General features: G+C 52.1%; 7 protein-coding genes across 7 annotated transcripts; 5 read left to right on the forward strand and 2 right to left on the reverse strand.

The window, feature by feature from the left end:
• Positions 1-995: 995 nt before the first annotated feature.
• Positions 996-3,776, forward strand: PV08_03957 (uncharacterized protein; the record flags this gene model as incomplete). Its single annotated transcript, XM_016378306.1, has 1 exon — positions 996-3,776. The coding sequence occupies one exon, from the start codon at positions 996-998 to the stop codon at positions 3,774-3,776; it is 2,781 nt and encodes a 926-aa protein (XP_016236983.1).
• A 506-nt stretch (positions 3,777-4,282) lies between these two features.
• Positions 4,283-5,883, forward strand: PV08_03958 (uncharacterized protein; the record flags this gene model as incomplete). Its single annotated transcript, XM_016378307.1, has 2 exons — positions 4,283-5,718; positions 5,775-5,883. 2 exons carry the CDS (start codon positions 4,283-4,285, stop codon positions 5,881-5,883), a joined length of 1,545 nt encoding a protein of 514 aa, XP_016236984.1.
• Positions 5,884-7,203: 1,320 nt separating this feature from the next.
• PV08_03959 (uncharacterized protein) lies at positions 7,204-8,539 on the forward strand (the record flags this gene model as incomplete). Its single annotated transcript, XM_016378308.1, has 4 exons — positions 7,204-7,260; positions 7,324-7,599; positions 7,655-7,991; positions 8,052-8,539. 4 exons carry the CDS (start codon positions 7,204-7,206, stop codon positions 8,537-8,539), a joined length of 1,158 nt encoding a protein of 385 aa, XP_016236985.1.
• A 702-nt stretch (positions 8,540-9,241) lies between these two features.
• Positions 9,242-10,381, reverse strand: PV08_03960 (uncharacterized protein; the record flags this gene model as incomplete). Its single annotated transcript, XM_016378309.1, has 1 exon — positions 9,242-10,381. One exon carries the CDS (start codon positions 10,379-10,381, stop codon positions 9,242-9,244), a length of 1,140 nt encoding a protein of 379 aa, XP_016236986.1.
• A 573-nt stretch (positions 10,382-10,954) lies between these two features.
• PV08_03961 (uncharacterized protein) lies at positions 10,955-12,935 on the forward strand (the record flags this gene model as incomplete). The annotated part of the gene is made up of 2 exons (XM_016378310.1): positions 10,955-11,112; positions 11,174-12,935. The coding sequence occupies 2 exons, from the start codon at positions 10,955-10,957 to the stop codon at positions 12,933-12,935; spliced, it is 1,920 nt and encodes a 639-aa protein (XP_016236987.1).
• Positions 12,936-13,302: 367 nt separating this feature from the next.
• PV08_03962 (uncharacterized protein) lies at positions 13,303-15,229 on the reverse strand (the record flags this gene model as incomplete). The annotated part of the gene is made up of 6 exons (XM_016378311.1): positions 13,303-13,503; positions 13,564-13,960; positions 14,018-14,535; positions 14,644-14,958; positions 15,015-15,097; positions 15,166-15,229. The coding sequence occupies 6 exons, from the start codon at positions 15,227-15,229 to the stop codon at positions 13,303-13,305; spliced, it is 1,578 nt and encodes a 525-aa protein (XP_016236988.1).
• Positions 15,230-17,074: 1,845 nt separating this feature from the next.
• PV08_03963 (uncharacterized protein) lies at positions 17,075-19,833 on the forward strand (the record flags this gene model as incomplete). The annotated part of the gene is made up of 6 exons (XM_016378312.1): positions 17,075-17,133; positions 17,197-17,283; positions 17,331-18,162; positions 18,288-18,446; positions 18,507-18,776; positions 18,841-19,833. The coding sequence occupies 6 exons, from the start codon at positions 17,075-17,077 to the stop codon at positions 19,831-19,833; spliced, it is 2,400 nt and encodes a 799-aa protein (XP_016236989.1).
• Between the last annotated feature and the right edge of the window lie 217 nt (positions 19,834-20,050).

The following is a 20,050-nucleotide window of genomic DNA, read 5'->3' on the forward strand; positions in this document are numbered from 1 at the left end:
AGAATTTTGCTCTACGAAAAGCCCTGTTTCGGAGGGGATCGCTGGTGAGAAGCGGTGCGATTGGAGGTAGTGTCGGCTGGCTGGGGAATAAAGGAAAAACTGCTGTAGAAGGCTCCACAGAATCGTGTTTTGTTGCAGTGAGTGATGACCTGTCAGTGTAAGTGAGTGGTGACTTGGACCTGTATGTTACCTTGGTGGTACGAGTAGATGAATGAAGATTCTTCGAAGCATCAATCGGCAGTATTTCCATTCCTTTACCCAGGAGCCTCTTTTGGCCAGTTTCGTTGAACGCAGTGTTGCAGATCCATACTTGAGGACTCTTACGCGGATGACTGGCAAGGAAAAGGGTGGTCGATGATGAGTACCCCCAGAAGTGAGATGAGTAATGAGTACAGTTTCCCGGGATGCGATGGTGAGGGCTTATTAGGGAAGCGAGGCGTACCAATCACGTAGCGGTGGTTCAGCTAGGACGCCTGTGCAACTTCCTAGGTAGTTGGTGTAGGCTGCTGTTGTTAGGCGTCTTAGGTAAGGCTGGTGGCTGTCTCTCTTAGGCTTGCAGCCACTAGGTGCGGGTAGTGTTTTCGTGCCTGACCGGCAGCCTGCATCAGCCTACACCCCCCAATTGGCAGTCCGTAATACATCTCAATTGCACTGATGAATTCACAGCACTTCCACCCACTTGGCAATCTGCAATTCGGTTTCTCATTATTCCACCACCACGTCTCATCTGTCCACTTGAACCATTACTCATACTCGGCAGCCATAGCTTTCACACCTTTTCTTCATTTGCATCCCTATATACGATCTCTAGTAGCTGGGATCCCTGTTCGCCGACCGCGTCCACCCCCGAATCTTTTGCCAGTCCTTTCGCAGATTCGCCCTGGATCCCATCAGTCCGCATCGAACCTCCGAGACCTCGTCCAGTTGGCTTGCTGACCTGAGAAGAGTCGCCGGGCTGACTGGTTTTGGTTCCGACCCTCGCTTTCCACATCTTCATGCCGCGAAACCCTGCGGCGAAAAAGCACCAGCATAACAACCGCCACGAGAATGGCCTTGTAGGTCCCGGAAAACGTGTCACCAAGCAGAAATCGAATGGTCACCTCAATGGAGCTGCGAAGGGCCCTGTTCCCTCCGAGCCTCTACCGCATCAAACCCTTACTGAACACTCTGTGACCGGCTCAACCAACGCTCCGTCAAGCACTGCTTCCTCAGAAACGGCGTACCCTTCAAAGGCCTTCGCACCCAAATCCGGGGATTCGGAAGGCAGTGATAGCAAAGAGAGGGATCCTGTGAAAGAGTCGAATGGATCGGCGATGCAGCAGCAGAGACGCGGTGATATGACTGGGACCAGGTCCAAAGCGGCGCACGACGTGAGCGTTCTGCAGATCGCCTCAACTATCCTAAGGTCTCGCCCTGCCTGTGACACGGTCTCTCTCCTCATCGTTCTTCTGGCGCTGCCTTCCATGATATTGACAATGGTGCAAGCATTCTTTGCTTCTTTGACTATCTGGCCCGGTGGTGGTCCTTCGTTTCGCACAGCCGCCGACATGTTCTATGGATCAGCTGGTGCGCCAAGCCCTACCACCAGGATGGTCGTGGATGTTATATGCTTTGGAATTTGGATGTGTCTTTGGCCTTGGGCTCAAAATTTCACCCTGGATCTTGCCCAAATACAGATCGCTATGACTTTGGGAAATGGGAGTTCCGGACGAAACGGCCGGGTGAATGTGTTTTGTGTTGCAGGGGTTCTGGCGCTCCATTTGTTAAGGAGTCAGGGTGTCCGTCGATTTCTTCTCACCAATCTGATACCTACAGACTTGCGTCTTCAATTGGGTCTGGCTGACTATCTGAAGTATCTGCCGTCGGATACCGATTTTGGAGAGAGTCCGCGGCCACCGTCGCAGATTCGAAGTCTCTTCGCCATTCACATCATCAGTCAGGCTGTATTGGCTGTTATCAGGCGGTGGCTACATAGCCTGCAGTCTCCAACGCCTACGAAGACAAAGCGGGTAGACATGGAAGCCTCCGCAGGCTCGGTGTCGGATTTCTCGGCCCCTGACGGCTCTTCATCAACTGCCATATCCTCGTCCGTTGATTATCAGCCACCTACACCTGGTCTACGTGAGGGCAAAGAGAAGGGGATCACTGCAAAGAAGAGACGGCGCCAAGCGAACCATGTTAGAAGCAAGCAACCATTTTGGGCTGCCTTGGCGAGCACCAAGGTGCAAATCGGAAGGGAAATTCAGCACAACAAAGCTCTACCTTCAGTTGCCAACAACCAAGGAACACCTTTTGAAGCTGCACACCAGGATCTAGTATGGGTGACCCATGTGGACCCCTCCTCTATATCCTTCGAGTCAAATTTTGTTGCAACACAGGAGGAATCAGGGGATTCGGATGAGCCTAGGCCGTTTTATGTGCGGATTAATGGCGCAAAGTGGCATTCTGTGAGTCTCGAAGCTGCAGAAAATCCACTACCAGAAGGCTTAAGCACTCGCTGGTCAGGAACAATCTCTGGCCTGGCCCCCAACTGTACCTACACCTGCACCTTTATTTCCACCGACGGTGACGAAGAATATGCATCAGTCATGGTGAAGACACCTGCGTTGCTCGACAAAGACTTACCAGGATCCCTGACACCCGTACCTGTACGTCAGTCTACACGGCCATCATCCCCAACTACCACCCTCAAAAACTCAATCTCCACTACGGAAGCGAAGCTGAACGAAGCCCGTAATCGCCTTACCAAGGTCAGACGCCAGCATCGTGCCACTCTTGCTAAGGTTGAAAAGGAGGTCGACAGCTTCAACACCCGTCTCAAAACAGCTAGTGACGACACCAAGCAAAAACAAAAGCTCCTCCAGGCAGAGCGCACGATCCGCCAGACCGAAGACGCCAATCAAGAACTTGAGGCTGCTCTTGAAAGTCTGACGGCCACACCCGACGATGACATCGAAGATCACAGCACCTCTCAAAAAGCCTTCGAGGGACAGTCCAAGCTTCTGACCGACGCGACTAAGAGTCTGAAAAAGGCGAAGAATGCGGCAGAATCTGATAAGACCTGCGCTGAGAACGAACTGAATGCCATGATCTCTCGCAAGGAGCGGTTAACTACTCGCAACACGAAGTTGACTGAGCAATATGATCGCATCACTCAAGCTAATGTGCAGGGTCTCAACGAGCGAGAGAGAAGGGCTGCTGAATCGAGTGCCAAGGACATTGACCAGCAGAGGCGAGAGGCCGAGGTGTTACAGCAGATTCACTATATGGAGGTTGAGATTCGAAATGCGAGGTTGAAGTTCGATTCCCAGCAGCAAGAACTGAGGATGCTTCAAGACGAGGACGCTCGACAGATGATGCTCAATACCAGCGGGCCTCTGACGCCGGAAGGTGAACTCCCTGGAACTCGGCCAATGCCGCAACATGCTCGACCATACGCCTTTGGCAGTTTTCAAGCATTTCCCAACAGCCCTGTCATTCCTGAGGCACAAAGTTCGCCTTTTCTTGCGTATGCCAAAACTTTGCCGAATACCGACCAGCGACGACCCAGATCTGACACGAACCGATCGGCAGGCGGACTTAGTAACTTCTCCGCCGATTTTGAGGATGCCGACCCGATTCCTCCGGTCGAGTATGAGGTGATCGGACGCAAGGGTAGTGGCAGCAGCCGAGGCCAGAACAGTGGTAGTCCAGCGGCGGGTATCATTGGCGAGTTGCGCAGCCCACAACGAGGCAGCTATAGTCCAGGACATGTGCCAGGGTCAACGACTTGGTGATTTGATTGCAAAAGAAGATCGAGGTTGCGTTGGTTGAATCAGCTCACAGCGACTGGTTGTACGGGAATGGCCATTTCCGAGAGAGATAGTACTCAAAAGGTGTAGCCAAATATGACGCTGTACTTGCTTCTAGAGAATGACTCGCTTCCTTTAGGGTTCCGACTATTTTCATTGTAGTTCAACTCAAAGCTCTTGATGATTCCCTTTGGTACAGCATCTGGAGACCTGTGAGAGGCCCAACGCCCAGTCTTGGCAGCTTGCCTCTGCCAATTGCCGTTTTGAGCGAGATAAGTGCGCTGTGACTCCAAATCTCGAGACCTGAATTTATTACTCGTCTCCTTGGGCGCTATACATTTCCCGACTGCCTCGCCCCTCCTGCTGCGTTCTCTCGCATGCGGCCACTCCTTCGTCTCACTGTACGCTACAGCAAAAGATCCTTCCTCCATACGCCTCAATTCGCAAAACCTTCCCACTGCGCTGTCCCGATCTACCAACCCTACTCGATCATGGCGAAAGACAAGGATAAAAAGCAAGAGCTGATCAAAAACCCGAAGGGCACCAGGGACTGGTCCGGCGAAGATGTCGATCTCCTAGAAGATATCCTTGCACAGATTTCCAGAGTTTTTCGTCGCCATGCAGGAAAGAAGCTCGATACACCCGTCTTTGAGCGAGAAGAGGTTCTCAAGGGTAAATACGGAGAGGACTCTAAGCTCATATACGACCTGAAAGACCAAGGCGGTGAATTACTTTCCCTGCGTTATGACCTCACTGTGCCGTTCGCTCGGTGGTTGGCCATGAACTCAAACATCAAAAACTACAAACGATTTGCGATCAGTAAAGTCTACCGGAGAGATCAACCTGCCATTGCCAAAGGACGTATGAGAGAGTTCTACCAATGCGACATCGATTTTGCTGGAGCAAGTGACCCAATGATGGCCGACAGCGAGGTCATAGCCATCATTGTAGAGGTTTTTGAGTCGCTTGAATGGACTGGCCGATACACGATTAAACTAAACGACCGGCGAATTCTCGATGGGCTCTTTGAAGTGTGCGGTGTGCCGGACGACAAGATTAGAGCGATCTCGAGTGCAGTTGACAAGTTGGATAAGCTACCTTGGGAGGAAGTCAAGAAAGAAATGGTTGAGACGAAAGGACTTGACGAGGCTGTTGCAGACAAGATCAAAACTTATGTGACGAGGAAAGGTGGCAGAGACCTCCTCGAAGAGTTAAAGAAGGATGCCGACATGATGGCCAATGCCAAAGCCAAGCAGGGCATTGAAGAAATGGACACTTTGATGGAGTATTTGGAGGCATGGGGCGCACTCGACAAGATCTCTTTTGACCTGTCCTTGGCTCGTGGTCTCGATTATTACACGGGTGTTATCTACGAAGTTGTAACTGAGGGCTCAGCCCCGGTTATTGCAGATGGTAGTGCCGTGGCCAAAGAAGCTCAGAAACAGGGCAAGAAAGAGAAGAAAGTGCTCGGCGAGGATGAGGACCGGTCGAACGATCCATCAGTCGGCATCGGCTCAGTCGCTGCTGGTGGTCGATATGACCATCTTGTGGAACGCTTCAGACCAAACGCTGATATCCCATGTGTGGGCATCAGTTTCGGTGTTGATCGAATATTCAGCATTACCAAGGCGCGGATATCCAAGGGCGAAACTTTCAGCTATGTCTCCTCCAATGCTCCCGACGTGTATGTCATGGCGTTTGGAGGCGGTGGATTTGACGGAATGCCCAAACAGCGTATACAAATCACAAAGATTTTGCTGGACGCTGGGCTAAAGGTCGAATTCACCTATAAAAAGAAACCAAAGCCACAGGTGCAGTTCAAGAATGCGGAGACCGCTGGCGCGCCCTTTGCAGTGATTCTCGGTGAGGACGAGCAAGCCAAAGGAGAGGTACGAGTGAAGGAGATGGGGTTGCCTGATGGCCATCCGTAAGTTTTCAACCCTCATTTTGCTCCTTGTGGCACATTGGCTGACTCGATCGTAGTGAGAAAGAAGGTGTCCTTGTCAAGATATCAGATTTAGGTGCTGAAGTGTCCAGACGCGTGAACGCGAAGAGCATGGTTGCGAAGACCGGAAGTATGACTGTGAGCTAGAAGCACAAAGCTACATCACCAGCATTTGAGTTCCAGAACTGCTCACTGGGGTCATCGTCTGTACGATCGCTGCCCTCCTAGGCCAGGCACGTGGGTGAGAATGGCGTCGAAGCGGAAGCTTCTCGGAGGACCAAGTCCTACGCCGTTGTTCCAGACCGGAACAGCTCCCAAGCACTCGTGATGGTCAATACTCCTGCTACTGGCGAATGTATTGGAGGGGCTACCAACGGAGAAGTCTTCAAGGCTCTTGAGATCTCTCGGCAATGTGCTGAGTGAGATCGTCCAAGCAAGATAGACCACTTAGATTCTCGGGTAGTTGTCTCCCGACAGATTTGCTTCGGCTCAGGCGAACCCAATCTTCTCTCAAACAGACAAGATCTCTCGCTGTTCCAGAGTCAATGTAGTCTTAGAAAATCCCTACTGTTTACGCTCAGTCCCCCTATTTTACGTTGGACAGCAGGTCTGGGGGGAGGCCTCGCCTACGCCACAGGGGCTGAGCGAGAGCCTCGTCGTCGAACTCGCATAGAACGCCAAGATCTGGACCAACCTAAGGAGGTTAGGTCGGTTAGGTTGGCTAACCGCTTTTGTCCCCCAGTGGCTCTGTGGTCGGGGCCGCTTCTTCCTCCTTCTCATCTTCTCTCTTCCTCATCAAGGAAATATAATGCCAAATAATGGCATGGTCTTTCTCAAGCGAGATCTCTTCGCTTCAAGACCCGGCACCTATCACGGTTACCACAGTCCGCCCTTGGCGGAGATTCTCCCTGATCCATCTTAGATCTGGGTCTGACCCGCCAGACTCAGCCTAAGCGCTGAGGGTGAAACGTCCCGCGTATCAACCACCAGCTTCTGTCACAGTTGTCCTCAACATGATACTCCCCAGCCACACAAGGGCCAAGCTTCGAGACCGCGATGAAGACCTCCGCGTCGCATCTCACGTTTGAGAATCATGCGTCCTCCAATCGCGACCGAAAGGCCAGGCCTGCAAACACTTCAGTCCATGTCGTCGCTTACACTCCCTGACGGCTGTTCTGCACTCGTCGTCTGAAGCCGCTGTCCGGATGTGCCTCGCACCGAAAACGGCGCTCGCCCTCCAATCTGGAAATCTATGATGGCCACCCTCTTTCGGATGTTCCAAATGTGCATTTAGAACCTCGTCTTTCTCGCTACAAATCTCTGCACCTCGACCTTTCTCTTTTTCCTTTCCCCATCTCCAAAGTCATTCGTTCGTTGTTGCAGGCCATCACCCTAATTTCTTCTCTACCACTTTTCACTCCTTTATTTGTTTGTTCTCTAGAAGAAGAACCTCAAGTTCGAATCAAGATGCCGGCAATCCGTTCCTTTTACGCCCTCACGGTGTTGGCAGCTTGCCTGGCGCAAGTATGAGATACCGGCATCCTTTAATGCCCTGGGGATCTTGCTGATTTGTTTAACACTCAACAGGTATATGCCGGCGACTATTCAGGTGGTGGTGACCAAGGCTCTTGGGGTGGAGGCGGCAACAGCGGTAATAGCGGTGGCAGCTGGGGGGGCCAGCCTAGCCAGGGCGGAGGTTATGGCGGAGGCTACGGCGGTGGAGGCAAGGGTGGCTCACCGCCAGCTGCTTATACTCCTGCGATGCCTGCACAGACATGCCCACCACAACAGAGCTGTCCCGCGTGCCCTGCACCAAGCTGTCCGGAGAAGATGTGTCCGCCAGCTGGAACCATGACGGAGACGGTAAGTCGGACATGGTTACCGGCCGCCGGGATCTACGACTAACCCTGTGTTCCAGGTGACCGTGACCCTGGCCTCTGCGTGCTCCTCAGCGGTGACCGCCTACGTGACCCAGTGGATGAACGCACCACCAGGCTGCTTCTGCGGTTCTGGAAGTCCCCCATCTTGGATGACAGCAGCGGCTGCCGCTGCCGGAGGGGCCAACCAGCCTCTGGGTAACGCACCAGTCGTCACGACTGCTGTCGGTGCCTTGACTCCAGGTCTCTCATCCATCCCGGCCGCCGAGGCCGTGCAGACTGGAGTGACGGTAGCAGGTGGCGCTGCAGCTCCCGCAGCTCCAGCACCAACTCCCGCTGCGGCGGTTTCTCCCGGTGGTTTCTTTGGTTCAGCAAACGGTACGCGGCTCATGGCCCCTTTCTAGTGTTTGTCCAAAGATTCTGACTTTGACATTGTAGCTCCCGCTTCTTCGGCGACAGTCTCTGGTACGGAAACTTCTGGCTCTAGCAGCGTCCCTTCATCTAACACTTCCGAGGCTAAAGCAGGGGAAGCTACTAAACCAGAAGCGGCGACGACGACGACGACGACGACGACGTCGGCGACCAGCAGCACAACTACCAAAGCAACCGCAGCCGCCGCCGACAAGACTTCTAAAGCATCAGCGTCGTCGTCAACAACTACTACAACGTCAACAACAACAACTATATCCAGAACTGATGCGACTTTTGACACCGCCAAAGCCATTTCACCACCTGTTTCTTCATCATCTTCGACAACCACGACTGCTTCTGATTCTTCTTCAATAACGACATCTTCGACAGTTTCAGCTGCTGCCCAGCAAAATGGTGCCGGGTCTTTCAGCACAATCGACACGGCAAGCTTGACCCTCAAAAACGCCCTTACACTGGGCATCGGGAGACGAGAGCCCGCGCCGACGGCATCATGATAAAAGGAAAAAAAAATCAAAGGAGGGGAGAAAGAGGAGATCTAGAGCAGTGTCAAACATTTACGAACGGGGATTGTCGAGATGTATATTTTCTTCTACTTGTTTTTAACCAACAAAATACACGACGCCCGCCCCCTTTTGTACGGGGGGCCTGGGCCATGGGACACTCGAGGGGAACGTGTATGTATCCCGGAATACCCGGGTGGGTCGGGACGATACCAAAGATACCAAATATTCGATTTTCTCCTCCGTACTAGTTGGCTAGACGTATACCTCGGCCAAGTACCTCGAGGAATATACCCAAGAAACCCTTTTGACACCTCTCCGTACCGCCTCTTGTATTGCCCTGCGTAGGGAAGGCCGTCGTCCCACTTCAACATTCAATGGTCCGAAAACGCGTCGATATAATGCTGACCTTGGAGAGCCTTGGGGAAAGAATGGAATTACGAGATATAGACTCACTCGATCCTCCCCCCGGGGGGGGGAGGGGGGGGGAACAGTGAGAGAGACGATCGATAGCACACTAATCAAGAGACTTGGATAGTTCTGAAGAGACAAGTCCTCAGAGATACTAACTGAGAGCTGCTTATAACCCACAAGCCGCGTAGCTAGCATTTTTGCGTGACTACACATCTGTAGAATCGACTAATACTAGAGCCGTCCAAGGTTGCAAAATCATTCAGAGGGAAAAACTTCAACCACCTACTTGGACTGTTTGTTGCACAGCGCTTCGTGTTTGATAGGGAATGCAGAGGGAGCAGAAGTCTTCTTGATTCCGTCTTTCTTGGTATTCACCGAACGGGGATCGTCGGACCCTACTTTGCCTTCAATTCTGGCTTGTTTCGCGCGTCTCTTCTTTTCGCGGTTTGATAGTGCCGGTGGCTTGTCACCTGCTTGATCCTGGGGAGAAGACATAGAGGCTTTACGCTTGAGACTGTTCAACCCCAGGCTCTCGCTGGTGTCTTTTTGCGCCCGAAGTTCGGTTGAGGTTGGCTTCTGTCTCTGTTGACCTTTTGAAGCATTTTGTGTTTGTGTTTGTGTTTGTGCAGGCGCCTCTACCCTGATTTGTTGCTGATTCTGCTGCGCTGCAGCATTTGTCGCCACTGCCGGCTCGGCAATAGGACCTCCTCCGTCAACAACATCGACTACAAGGCGGAAGCTTGTTCTTTTCACGCTAGCTAGCCTGACCACTTTGCCTGCTTCCTCGCATAGAGCTTCCTTTCCTCTTTCCTGGCCCAGTCCCCAGATTGAGGCAAGATTGATCACGTCGTTTGGGCCCCTGAGACCAAGGGCGTTTCTCGCCTCGCTGCTGAATATGATGCCCCGTCCTCTTGTTGCACGGATGAGCGCTGTCGCGCCGCCGATCAGGTTCCGACGGGCATCGGATGCGGAGGAGGATATCCCGGGGGAATAACATATCTCGAAGCGCAAACCACGCTGCAGCGCCGATGAAACAGTCTTGAATTTGAGTGGAAACTGTAGGCGTTGTGAGAAGTCGAGAGATATCAGATCGCATTCAAGGCTGCTGCAGCACAGCTGGAGGTTCTTTTCATTTGTTGGACGCAGGGCAAGAATATTGTAAGCTGGAGAGTAGGAGGCTAGGCGGTGGTTCTGGGAGGCATCGGATATCGTTATCGTAAGGCGTGTAAGGATAGTGAGTGTTCGTGGAATACTAAGCGTCGAAATGGGGATTGACGGAGGAGACGGCGGGAGTTTGCCAGGTAGACTCAGGTTGAGAGCGAGTGTGCTGTATCCCAATTCGGAGGCAAACGAAAGCGTGTGATTGATCTCTGAAGTCGGCTGGGACGGAGTGTAGGGAATATTGAGATCGTGGAAAGGCATGGTGGTGTTAAGTATTGGGAGTTTGTGTTGGTTTCGGTCACCAAGGAGCAGTCCAGGAATTCCAACGTAATGGAGGATGGAAGGGAGAACGCACTACAGCGTCAGGAGAAGGGGCTACGCGCCAGACAAGCATTGTGAGTAAGGGGATATAAAGTAAACAGAACTGAGCCGTCTGAACGTCGTTTATCGAGTCATCCTTGTTGACTTCAATTCGAAATCTGGGGAAGGATCTTTTTTTGTTTTGCGCGTACAGCGACAATGACGGCAGATGTGGCTGCTTTAGCAGGAGGAGGACGAGGGGGAGCTAATTTAGGCGGCGTTCTAAGTGCTGGCGCGCGGTCTTCCCCATCACGATCTCGCTGCTTTAGACAAACCGGTACCTCTTCCCTCAACAACAACATCTATCTGGTGTACACCGTTCAGGGCAACAAGGATCCAAGACGGTGTTGTATTGTCCTTGCCATGTGCCCCATCATCCTGGGCGTTTGTAACCAGCATAATGGCCTCGGATGAAGGTTTCCAACGGCCGCACACCGTGCCTGTATGCCAGCGATGTAGACATCGCAAACAGAAATGCGACTCAGACCAAAGTGGCTGCAAGCCTTGTGTGGTAAGAGCAAAATCAACCTCGATATCAAGGGCTCGGCCTTCATCGTGCTAATCCGCCCAAAGCAGTCGGGCAACGAGTGCTATGTTGAGGATCCCGATACAGGAAGAACAGTACCCCGGGCGTGAGTCTACCCAATTCGCAAGTTCATGCTTACGAACACCAATGGCTGATCAGGGGTGCAGATATATCCAGCGACTGGAGGATCATGCTCACAACCTTCGTCAAGCTATGAAGAACCTGTCGAGTGATCCCCAAGCTGAAGGTGCTTCACCGAAATTGAAACCCTCGCGACAAAAGAAACAAAGAATCCAAGCCTCAAGCAGACGCTATCTCGGTCCCTCCTCTGGAATCGCGTTCATTGAATATGCCATTACGTTCGCCAAAACGCGCAATATTCTTGACGGCTCGCAAGATCTCGCCTCACAACGTAACACTCAAGCAAACACGGATGCGAAACGTCTGATAGCTGTTCTGTCTCCAGCGCCCACCCACGCAAATTTAGATCGCGAGACAGTATCAAGACTGTTCGACTACTTTTCTGTTACACAATGGTTTTACAGAATCCTGACGCGGGACCAGTTTGACGTCCATCTCTCCCGGTTTTTCTCGGACGCACCAAACGACTATCCCGAATCTGGTATCGTCGTTCATATGATCACGGCCATCTCTTCGTTCTATCTGGGTTCCATGGAAGGAAATGCCATGGCATCAAATTTAGCGGAGATGCAGTATGAACGAGCATTACATTTACTTCCTAACATTCTGCCATACAGGACAATTGAGACACTGCAGATCATCTTACTTGTCCTCCTCTATTCGTTGGTGAATCCTCAGAAATCTGTCACTTGGCATCTGCTTGGTTCCGCCCTACGCCTTGCCACTTTCCTCCGTCTTCATGAAGACAACGTCACGGCACCATCGACCTACAGTGCTAAAGAGATCAATGCTCGACGAGACCTGTTCTGGTCTCTGTACAGTATCGATCGTGCTGTTGGAAATACGTTAGGCCGTCCAACGGCGCTGCAGGATAGAGATATCGAGACATCATTTCCCGACATCAATCCGGTTGATCCACATGACTCTTCTTCGACACATGATGCTGCGGCTGTCAACCATTGCTTTCTCCTTCGAAGACTACAAAGTGAGGTCGCTGATATACTTTACCAGAAAGTAAGACCCTCACCAGCTGAATGGCACAAAGACATCCAAAGGCGGCTAGATGAGTGGTTGGTCCAGGCACCCTTGGCGCAAGCCTCGCCTCAAATGCAGGAATGGATCAATCATGCGTATCATAACTTGACTATGTTCATTTACCGGCCATCATTGACCAGTCCAAGTCCTTATGAAGGAACTTACGAGCGATCCTTCACGTCGGCCTCGAATGTGCTGAAGCTGTACGCTAAAATGCATTCACGCAACGCTATTGATTGCACATGGATGGCATTCCACTGGCTATTCCTCGCTGCGGTTACGCATCTCTTCTGCATATGGACCAGTCCCGAGATTCGGGCCGTGGCTGACTGGAAAGAAATCAATGAGGATTTGCAGCGGACGCGCATGGTTCTGTCAGCAATGGCGGAACACTGGCGGTATGGGAAAAGAATCCTTGACATATATTGTCAATTATGCGGCGGAACCATTCGCCATTTTGTCCAACTGATACCGGTCAACGGAGAAGACTATGACCAACGACTTACTCGCGGAGTAAGCTGGCCCAATGGCTCTGCGGAAGATCCTGCAGTCGATACAAGCCCACCGCCCATAGCTGCCTCTTTCGACCATGTCAGCGCCTTCCACTTTGAAGATACGCTCATGGACGACGATCCGGAGCATTGGCTCGAACAACCTTTGGGGGGGAATGGCGCAGAAAACCCTGGTGCCATGCTTTACTCGAGCTTCGATGCGATGGGTAATGAGCTAGACCCATGGTTCTACCGAATGTGAAAGACCCTTCACTGACAAATCAAAATTGATCAGAAGCTCTCATTGCTTTATTAAATCTACCATTGACTCAAGACTCTTACTCCACAATCCCGAGGTTGCACTGCACCTTGTCTTGCAGCTTATGCGTTTTGACTAGCAGACTTGCTAGGAGAGCCACCGACAATACAGCTATCAGTTGTTTCATATTTTTTGGACTCTGTCATCCTCATCTCCGGCCCCACGGCCTTTTTCTGTCTTCCAGGCCAGCTCCCAAAATGTTCAGCTTATCTCTCTCATCATCTTGTCCTCAGACCTCGACCTGGGAGCCGACTATCACCAAGATCTCGGTGTTCGGACCTACCACCCCGTGCATCCTTCCTCCGGGTCCTTAAAACCAAAAGATCTTAAGACGACTGTCTCGTCTTCTGAGCTGCTTCCCCCAGATAAACACAATTATCCAGCCACAGTCGACTGCGAAGACTAGTGCTGCAAGGGTGCAAAACACGGTGATATCTCCATCAAGGTTGAGCCAAGGCCCGACGCCGAAGCTGACACCAGTCACGATGATCTGCTTCAATCCATTGAAGATCTGCCAAAATCGTCAGGGGTGGGTCTGTGAATGAGAGTGATTGATCTCATGAAGACTTACGATCAGGGATTCATTGACCACTGCCGGATAGCTGTCCATTAAATAAGGCTGAAGAACAGAACCGGTCCCCGCAATCCCGCTGCCGATGAAGGCGTCTCCGATAAGGGGGACAATCCAGTGGTAGTGATTGTGGAAACCGACGCCGTATATCACCAGGCCGATAGTCACCAGGACTTGTGGTACAATCATAAAAGGTAATCGCATTTCTGGTTCGAAGACGCCCTTGTTGCGCTTTGCCCAGAACCTGGCCAGCCAGTCGTTGGGCTTACCGCAAATCAGCGCGCCCAGTATTGTGCCAATAGTAGTCGACAGGAAGGTTAAACCTTGCGCGGAGCTGGAAAAATTGTACGGAGGTGCGCCTGTGTACAAAGGGATAGTCTCGGTGATAATCACCAAGCTTGCAAATGTCAATCAGACAAGCCCAAGGAAAGAAGAAAGATCAGGCCAAGCTCACCAGGTGACGTGCAGGGCGAAGGCCACAACTCCCCATGAGACCATGAAGAAGCTTAGGAGAGCCCATACCCGGGAGTTCGCAGCCAGAACGCTGTCCTGCTTGTTGATAGGGGACCATGGCTTCAATGAACTGAGCCATGACGGTGCAGGTTTGATTTCGTTTCTGCTGACGTGTGTGGCCAGCGTGTCTGGAGACTCTTTGTCTCCCACCGTTTCAACCTGAACCTTTGTGTCTTCCTGAAATTCTTCCTCTGTCTGTGCATGCGTTGAGTCCAGGGCGTCGTGGTAGTTGCGCTGGTACCTAGTCTCAGGTGAGAGCAGGAAAATGAGGATGAGGTCAAATCCGGCTAGAATGGCTGTGAGCCAATGGAACCAACGCCATCCCTTGGCCTGGATCAAAAAGCCACTGATGACAGGAGCCAATGTTGCTCCTAGGGTCAGCCATTGAGTCTGGATGCTGGCCTGTGTTCCTCTTTCGTGCAAGAAGAAAAGGTCGTGAAGGGTAATGACGCCGAGTGGCTCAGGTGCGCCTCCTATTTATCGTCAGCTAATTGGGATCAATCATCGCATCCGCTGGAGAGCGCGAAACCCTTCGGAGGAGTGGGACTTGCCAGCGGCAGCTGTGACAATGCGAGCAACCATCAGAGAGCCATATGACTTTGCCGAGGCAGCCCAGATGTTGCCCACCAAGAATATCAGAGCACATCCCAGCCAAATAGGGCGCCTTCCGACTATATTTGCCAGAGGAGCAAAAGCAAAGCAGCCGATGAATTGACCGATGTTTGGAGCAGAGATCAACCATGTCAGCTCGTTGCTGTTGAGGTGGAACTGCTCTGCAAGTGATCCAAAGCCCGGGGAGAGTCCAATGACACTGAAGTTGACAAAGCTGGTGAACATAAGAACCGAATGCAGCGCACCCAGTCTCTTCCACAGGGGCCAATTCTGTTTCAACCAGTCAAACGGCCAAGTCTTGAACCACAGGCGGGGCCAGTCCTCACCAATGGGTCATTTGGATCATTCAACTTGGGTTGCGGAACAAGCACAATCGAAGTTCCTTTCTTGTACTGCAGGTGTCCATTATCTGTGTACAGGGCTGGTAAGCCAGCTGGACCGCTAGCAAGGATGAGATGAGGGATGGCGACGACTTACGAGCAATGAGCTGGTACGTTCCATGGACATGCTCGATATCGTCCAAAGCTTTCAGTTCAGGCATGCTGTCGTCGAATCAGTCGATTAAGCTCTACACTTTCCTTGGTCCTTTTCCAGGTTGACTTTGTCCAAGCATTTTGACCAAGCCTTCTATTCTGCTTGGCGGCCGGTACTTATGAATCAGAATGATCTGTGGCTCTGGCTGTCTCCACTTCCTCCACGCGCGTGCCCCGAGCCTGCTCCAGCCCCCCAGGTTCCCCGGATCTCGGCCTAAAGCAACCATTTGTTGGAGAAAAGTGCGACATGAATGCACGATATGGTCATGGATCGAGCACTAGCACGTTGCCTTTCGCTCCAAATCAATAGAGACGACGAATCAATTCTTCGTTGAGCTCGGTGAATGCGTGGTGGCACTCTCCCACCGATAATCCGACATTTATCGGCCGAGGTCATCTTGATTTCAATTCTGTGGTATACGCCAGAAATCCACCAGTATCCAGGAGATAGATACGAGGGCCGACTTAAGTTCTGCCCACAAAATGAGTCATAACGATGACTGTAAGCACTTGTGTGGTCGTAACAAGATCAGACTCTTCTATCCATCACGACGATCGTGATAGTACAGAATAAGACTTTAGCCTTGGTCTGGGACGTGCCAGAGTCTTGTCTTCCTGGAGACTAGGTCCTCGTAAAACAGTGGCTGTCGCGCTGAATTCAACAGACTGGGAACTTGCGTCGTATTGACTCGCAGAGGATTGGGGAATCGTTTAGGCTGTGACTTCTTAGGCTTTATCGAGCAGGTGGGTTCAGTGGTCAGCAAATCAGTCCAGAATTGTGATGAGTGATCATGGACTCAACTCCGAACAACCGGAGGATGGTCCTTTTGCTGAGCACCTGGTCGCCAAAGGAGATACACAATTGAAGAAGCATCGACTGTTAGTGTCGGCGCCATACCATGGGGACGACGCTCGCTCAGGCTTAAACTGCCAGGTCAATCCTTTGCAACAGAAGACCACTGTCTCGACATAAGAGGGTAGCACTATCACACGTTCACTGGCCATTCAATTCGCAACCCTGTAAGCCATTCCTGAAGCTTCAATCGACCTCAAGTGGTTTATCTGGTGTTTGTCTCGATTTGTTCTTCTTCGGGCACCGTACTGGAATTAGACACTGAGCAAATGAAGCTCAAGCCGAATATGGGGGACTAACCGGATTATCGGTCACACAGTACCACCATGTACTCCGTATCCGTCAACACTATTAATTTGTCCGCGACATTGAGGACGTCTCGATGTGGACCATGACGGGATTGGGCCAATTAACGTGATTACCGACATCTCCGATGGCGCTCGGGATTGAATTGTGGCAGATCCGGGGCTCATCGGCGCAACGACATTTTAGCACGTCGACGCGGTCGCAGTGGTAAGCGTGCTGCCGATTGCTCTTCGTGATCTGAGCATTCCAGGGAGCGAGAAACTGCTTTCGCTTGCTGGCCTGGACTTTGGAACCAGCAGCACCAGAGACTAAGGATGGCCAGGACTGTCAAAGCAGACAGAGACTTCCACCGAGTCTCAGCCTCAGCACCATAGTACTTGGACTGAGCTCAGCTCTTGGGCGCTAGTGAGGCTGAGTCCTCAACACCTCGCTAGACGCTCGAAGGACCCGGGAAATTGGCCAAACTTTGCCTTCCCCCGCATTGAAAACCCACATCTCGATTCTCCAGGTTCCATCTCCAGCCCACCTGGAGTCGACTACGCATGAGAAGCTCCTTCTTGATAACATCTCTTTGCAAGGGTAATTGGCGATTGTTGAGTGAACACGCCCGGCCAGTAAATTATCAGTGGTTGTAAGATTATCAGACTACCGACTCTGGTCCTTACGACGGATTCAGCTGATCGGTCATTCCATCATGCCGTTCGAGTTGGACCGGAAAATCTGTCCTCAATGTCTCCGATCATTCGAGCGTCGGTGAGTATCGTGCGGGCCTACGAGCACAGTGTACCATGCTCACTAGCAACGCTTCCATGGCAGTGACAGCTTACTTCGCCACATGCGTGTTCACAATGAGCACCGGATCCTGAAAAGAAGGAAGAGAACAGCTTGTCTGAGCTGCAGCAAGTAAGGGAAGCTTCCGTAGGTGCGCCTCATTATTGACCATCCATCAGATCCAAAATCAAGTGCACTGGCGAGCAGCCATCTTGCAGATCCTGCTCCAAACGTCAGATCCCTTGTGTCTATGGAGCCAACAACGGCCCTCCTTTTGCAGCGCAACAAAAACTAGACGCCAGCGAGGACTCGTTGATTGGATCTGAGCAGCAAAGACCACAGGCGCATGTTCCATCTGCCCAGCCTGTTATTGTGCAGCCCTCTCGCGAGTCGCTGGATCGCCAAAATGAGTCACTCCCAGACGCCAGCCTTGTACTTGACGATGTGCTGGTGGCAAAGTCGGTTGATAACGCGCTTCCTACTGATAATGTGATGGCCAGCATGCCTGGGGTATTTGAGAGTGGCTTTGGCAATCTCTTCGACGCCACTGATTTCCACTCCAACCTCGATTGGCTGTTCGAGACTATGTCCGGCGACGACTCCGCCGGAGTGGCAGATTTTTACATGCCCAACGACGTTGTCAACAATTTCAACCAGACGCAGGTACCAGATGACAGGTCTCCGGCTTCACCAAGCTCACAAGAACCACATCAAAATGACAACGAGACGTTGAACGATAGGACAAGTCCATCCGAGGGAGATCAGGCCATTCCCGATCTCCCATCTATTCCCCACTGCGAGGACAGCTGTGGACCGGATGATCCGTGGCCGATGGAGTATCATGCTGTACACTCACAACGATCCCTGGAGCTGCCAGAACTAGGTGCCGATGGCGAAGAGACTAGCCAATTCTTCTCGCACTTCTTTTCGAGCTGGGCGTTACAACCCTCCACCGTCGATGCGTTGACGCACTACATGCAACTGCCAACTCAACGGAGTCCTTGGCAGGCAGTGAATTTGAAAAACTTTCCCAGCAAAGAGAAACTGGAGTACTGTATCGAGCTCTACTTTGGCAATTTCCATCAAGCAAGCCTCTCCTCTCTATCTTCGTGGGCGATTGTTCTAACACGATGCAGGTTTGGCCGCTTATCCACCAGCCGAGTTTTGATCCAGACCAAGACCCGACCGTCACGCTGGCTGTCGCCAGCGTTGGTGCCCTCTACAGCCCGTGGTCAGCGGCAAAGGCGTTTTCAAACGCAATGTCCGAAATCAATCGCCGCCTGCTTCTCTTTCTTGTAAGATAACCTGATATTCGAAGGATGGACTCGACGATGACTAACTCTCAGAAATCGCAGGCGGAATACGACTGTCGATATACAAGGACAGAATCCTATCTCACGGCACAACTGTTGCAGGGACTGCATGGGTATTGCAGTGGTAACAAGCGTCTCTTCGAGCTAAGCGAATCCTTCCGCAACAATTTAATTCACCATGCAAAGTGTATGGGACTCTTCCGTCAGCGGCCCGACAACGATCCTGGGGGAACCCTCGGTCGGTCGGCGGAAGAAAGATGGAGTGATTGGATCCATCAGGAAAGACTGTGCCGTCTAGGCTGGGCAGTATACGTAAGAAAGACTCTTTTCCTTGCCGAGCAGCTCTCCCATGCTAACGCTTTCTCTACGTGTCTAGAAATATGATGCTTCGGTAGCATACCTGCACAACAACCGGCCCTTCCTCAGCATTGGGGATATGCACTTGGATCTGCCCTGTGAAGCGGATCTATGGAAAGCAGAATCCGCTCATTGCTGGTTATCAATGCTACCCCCGTCGCAAATGGTTCCGAAATCACCACGACTGCGCCCGCTTATGCGGACGTTGTTCGACAAGACACCCAAGCCAACCGCCAAGATCAGGGAAGAGGAGCACCGATACACCCTAGTCTTGACGCTCGTGCGGATGATTTGGACTTGTAAGGAGATCAAGTCGTCCCCGGTCACCGATTTAATTGAGGACGGGCCCACCTACTACGTGCAACCGCTGCTGGATGCCATTGACGGCTTCACCCAATCCGCTCGGAGACTCGCGTCGCGCCTGACAACCACGGAGCTCGCACGAGCCATGCACACACAGCAGGTCATCCATGTCGCGCATCTCTACGGGGCTGGGGGCCTAATGACTTGGCTCTACCCGCTTCTTCGAGGCGGAAACGAAGCAACCTTGGCCCTGGCGCAGTTGGACCACTGGGCCACCGAATCACCGGACGTCGTGAGGGACGCGGCGTATCACGCTGCCCAGATCCTCTCCCTTGCAAGGGCATATCCCAGCAACTCTCCCAACGAGTCCTTTCTCATTTTTCAGGCAGGTACCGCGCTCTTCTACCTGGGGAAGCTGCTCGTCGAGCACGACTACGCCGCGGGTGGGCTCGAGACGCCGAGAATAGTCAGGCTTGATTATATCGAGCGGGATGAGGATGACGACGAGTTGGTCAGGACAAAGACCTGGTTGCGAACCGGCCAGGCTCACCAGATCAGCTTGCAGGGCATCCCGTCACTGTCTTGCGACGAAGGCCGGCGCAAGGTACTCGACGAGACAGTCGTGCTCTTGAGACGCCGACATACCTCGGGGATTTCTGAGAGTTTCGTCAAGGTTGTGCTGAGGTTGCGCGATACTTTAAGACCCTGAGACTGCCATGCACCGGACAGAGATTGCAGCTCTTGATACGAATAACGAGAAAAGCGGAAGATCATTGCAGTCAATGGCCTGCAATTAGTACTAGCGGGTGACCAAAATTGAGGCACGACCCTCAACAACCTCCTTCAGAGCCATGGTGAATTTACTCATCAATGAAAGGCCATGCGCCAAGCGAAAGTCGAGTTTGACGTATTCCAACTCACCAATC

The sequence above is a fragment of the Exophiala spinifera genome, assembly GCF_000836115.1.
Source record: "Exophiala spinifera strain CBS 89968 unplaced genomic scaffold supercont1.3, whole genome shotgun sequence".
Taxonomy (NCBI): Eukaryota; Fungi; Ascomycota; class Eurotiomycetes; order Chaetothyriales; family Herpotrichiellaceae; genus Exophiala; species Exophiala spinifera.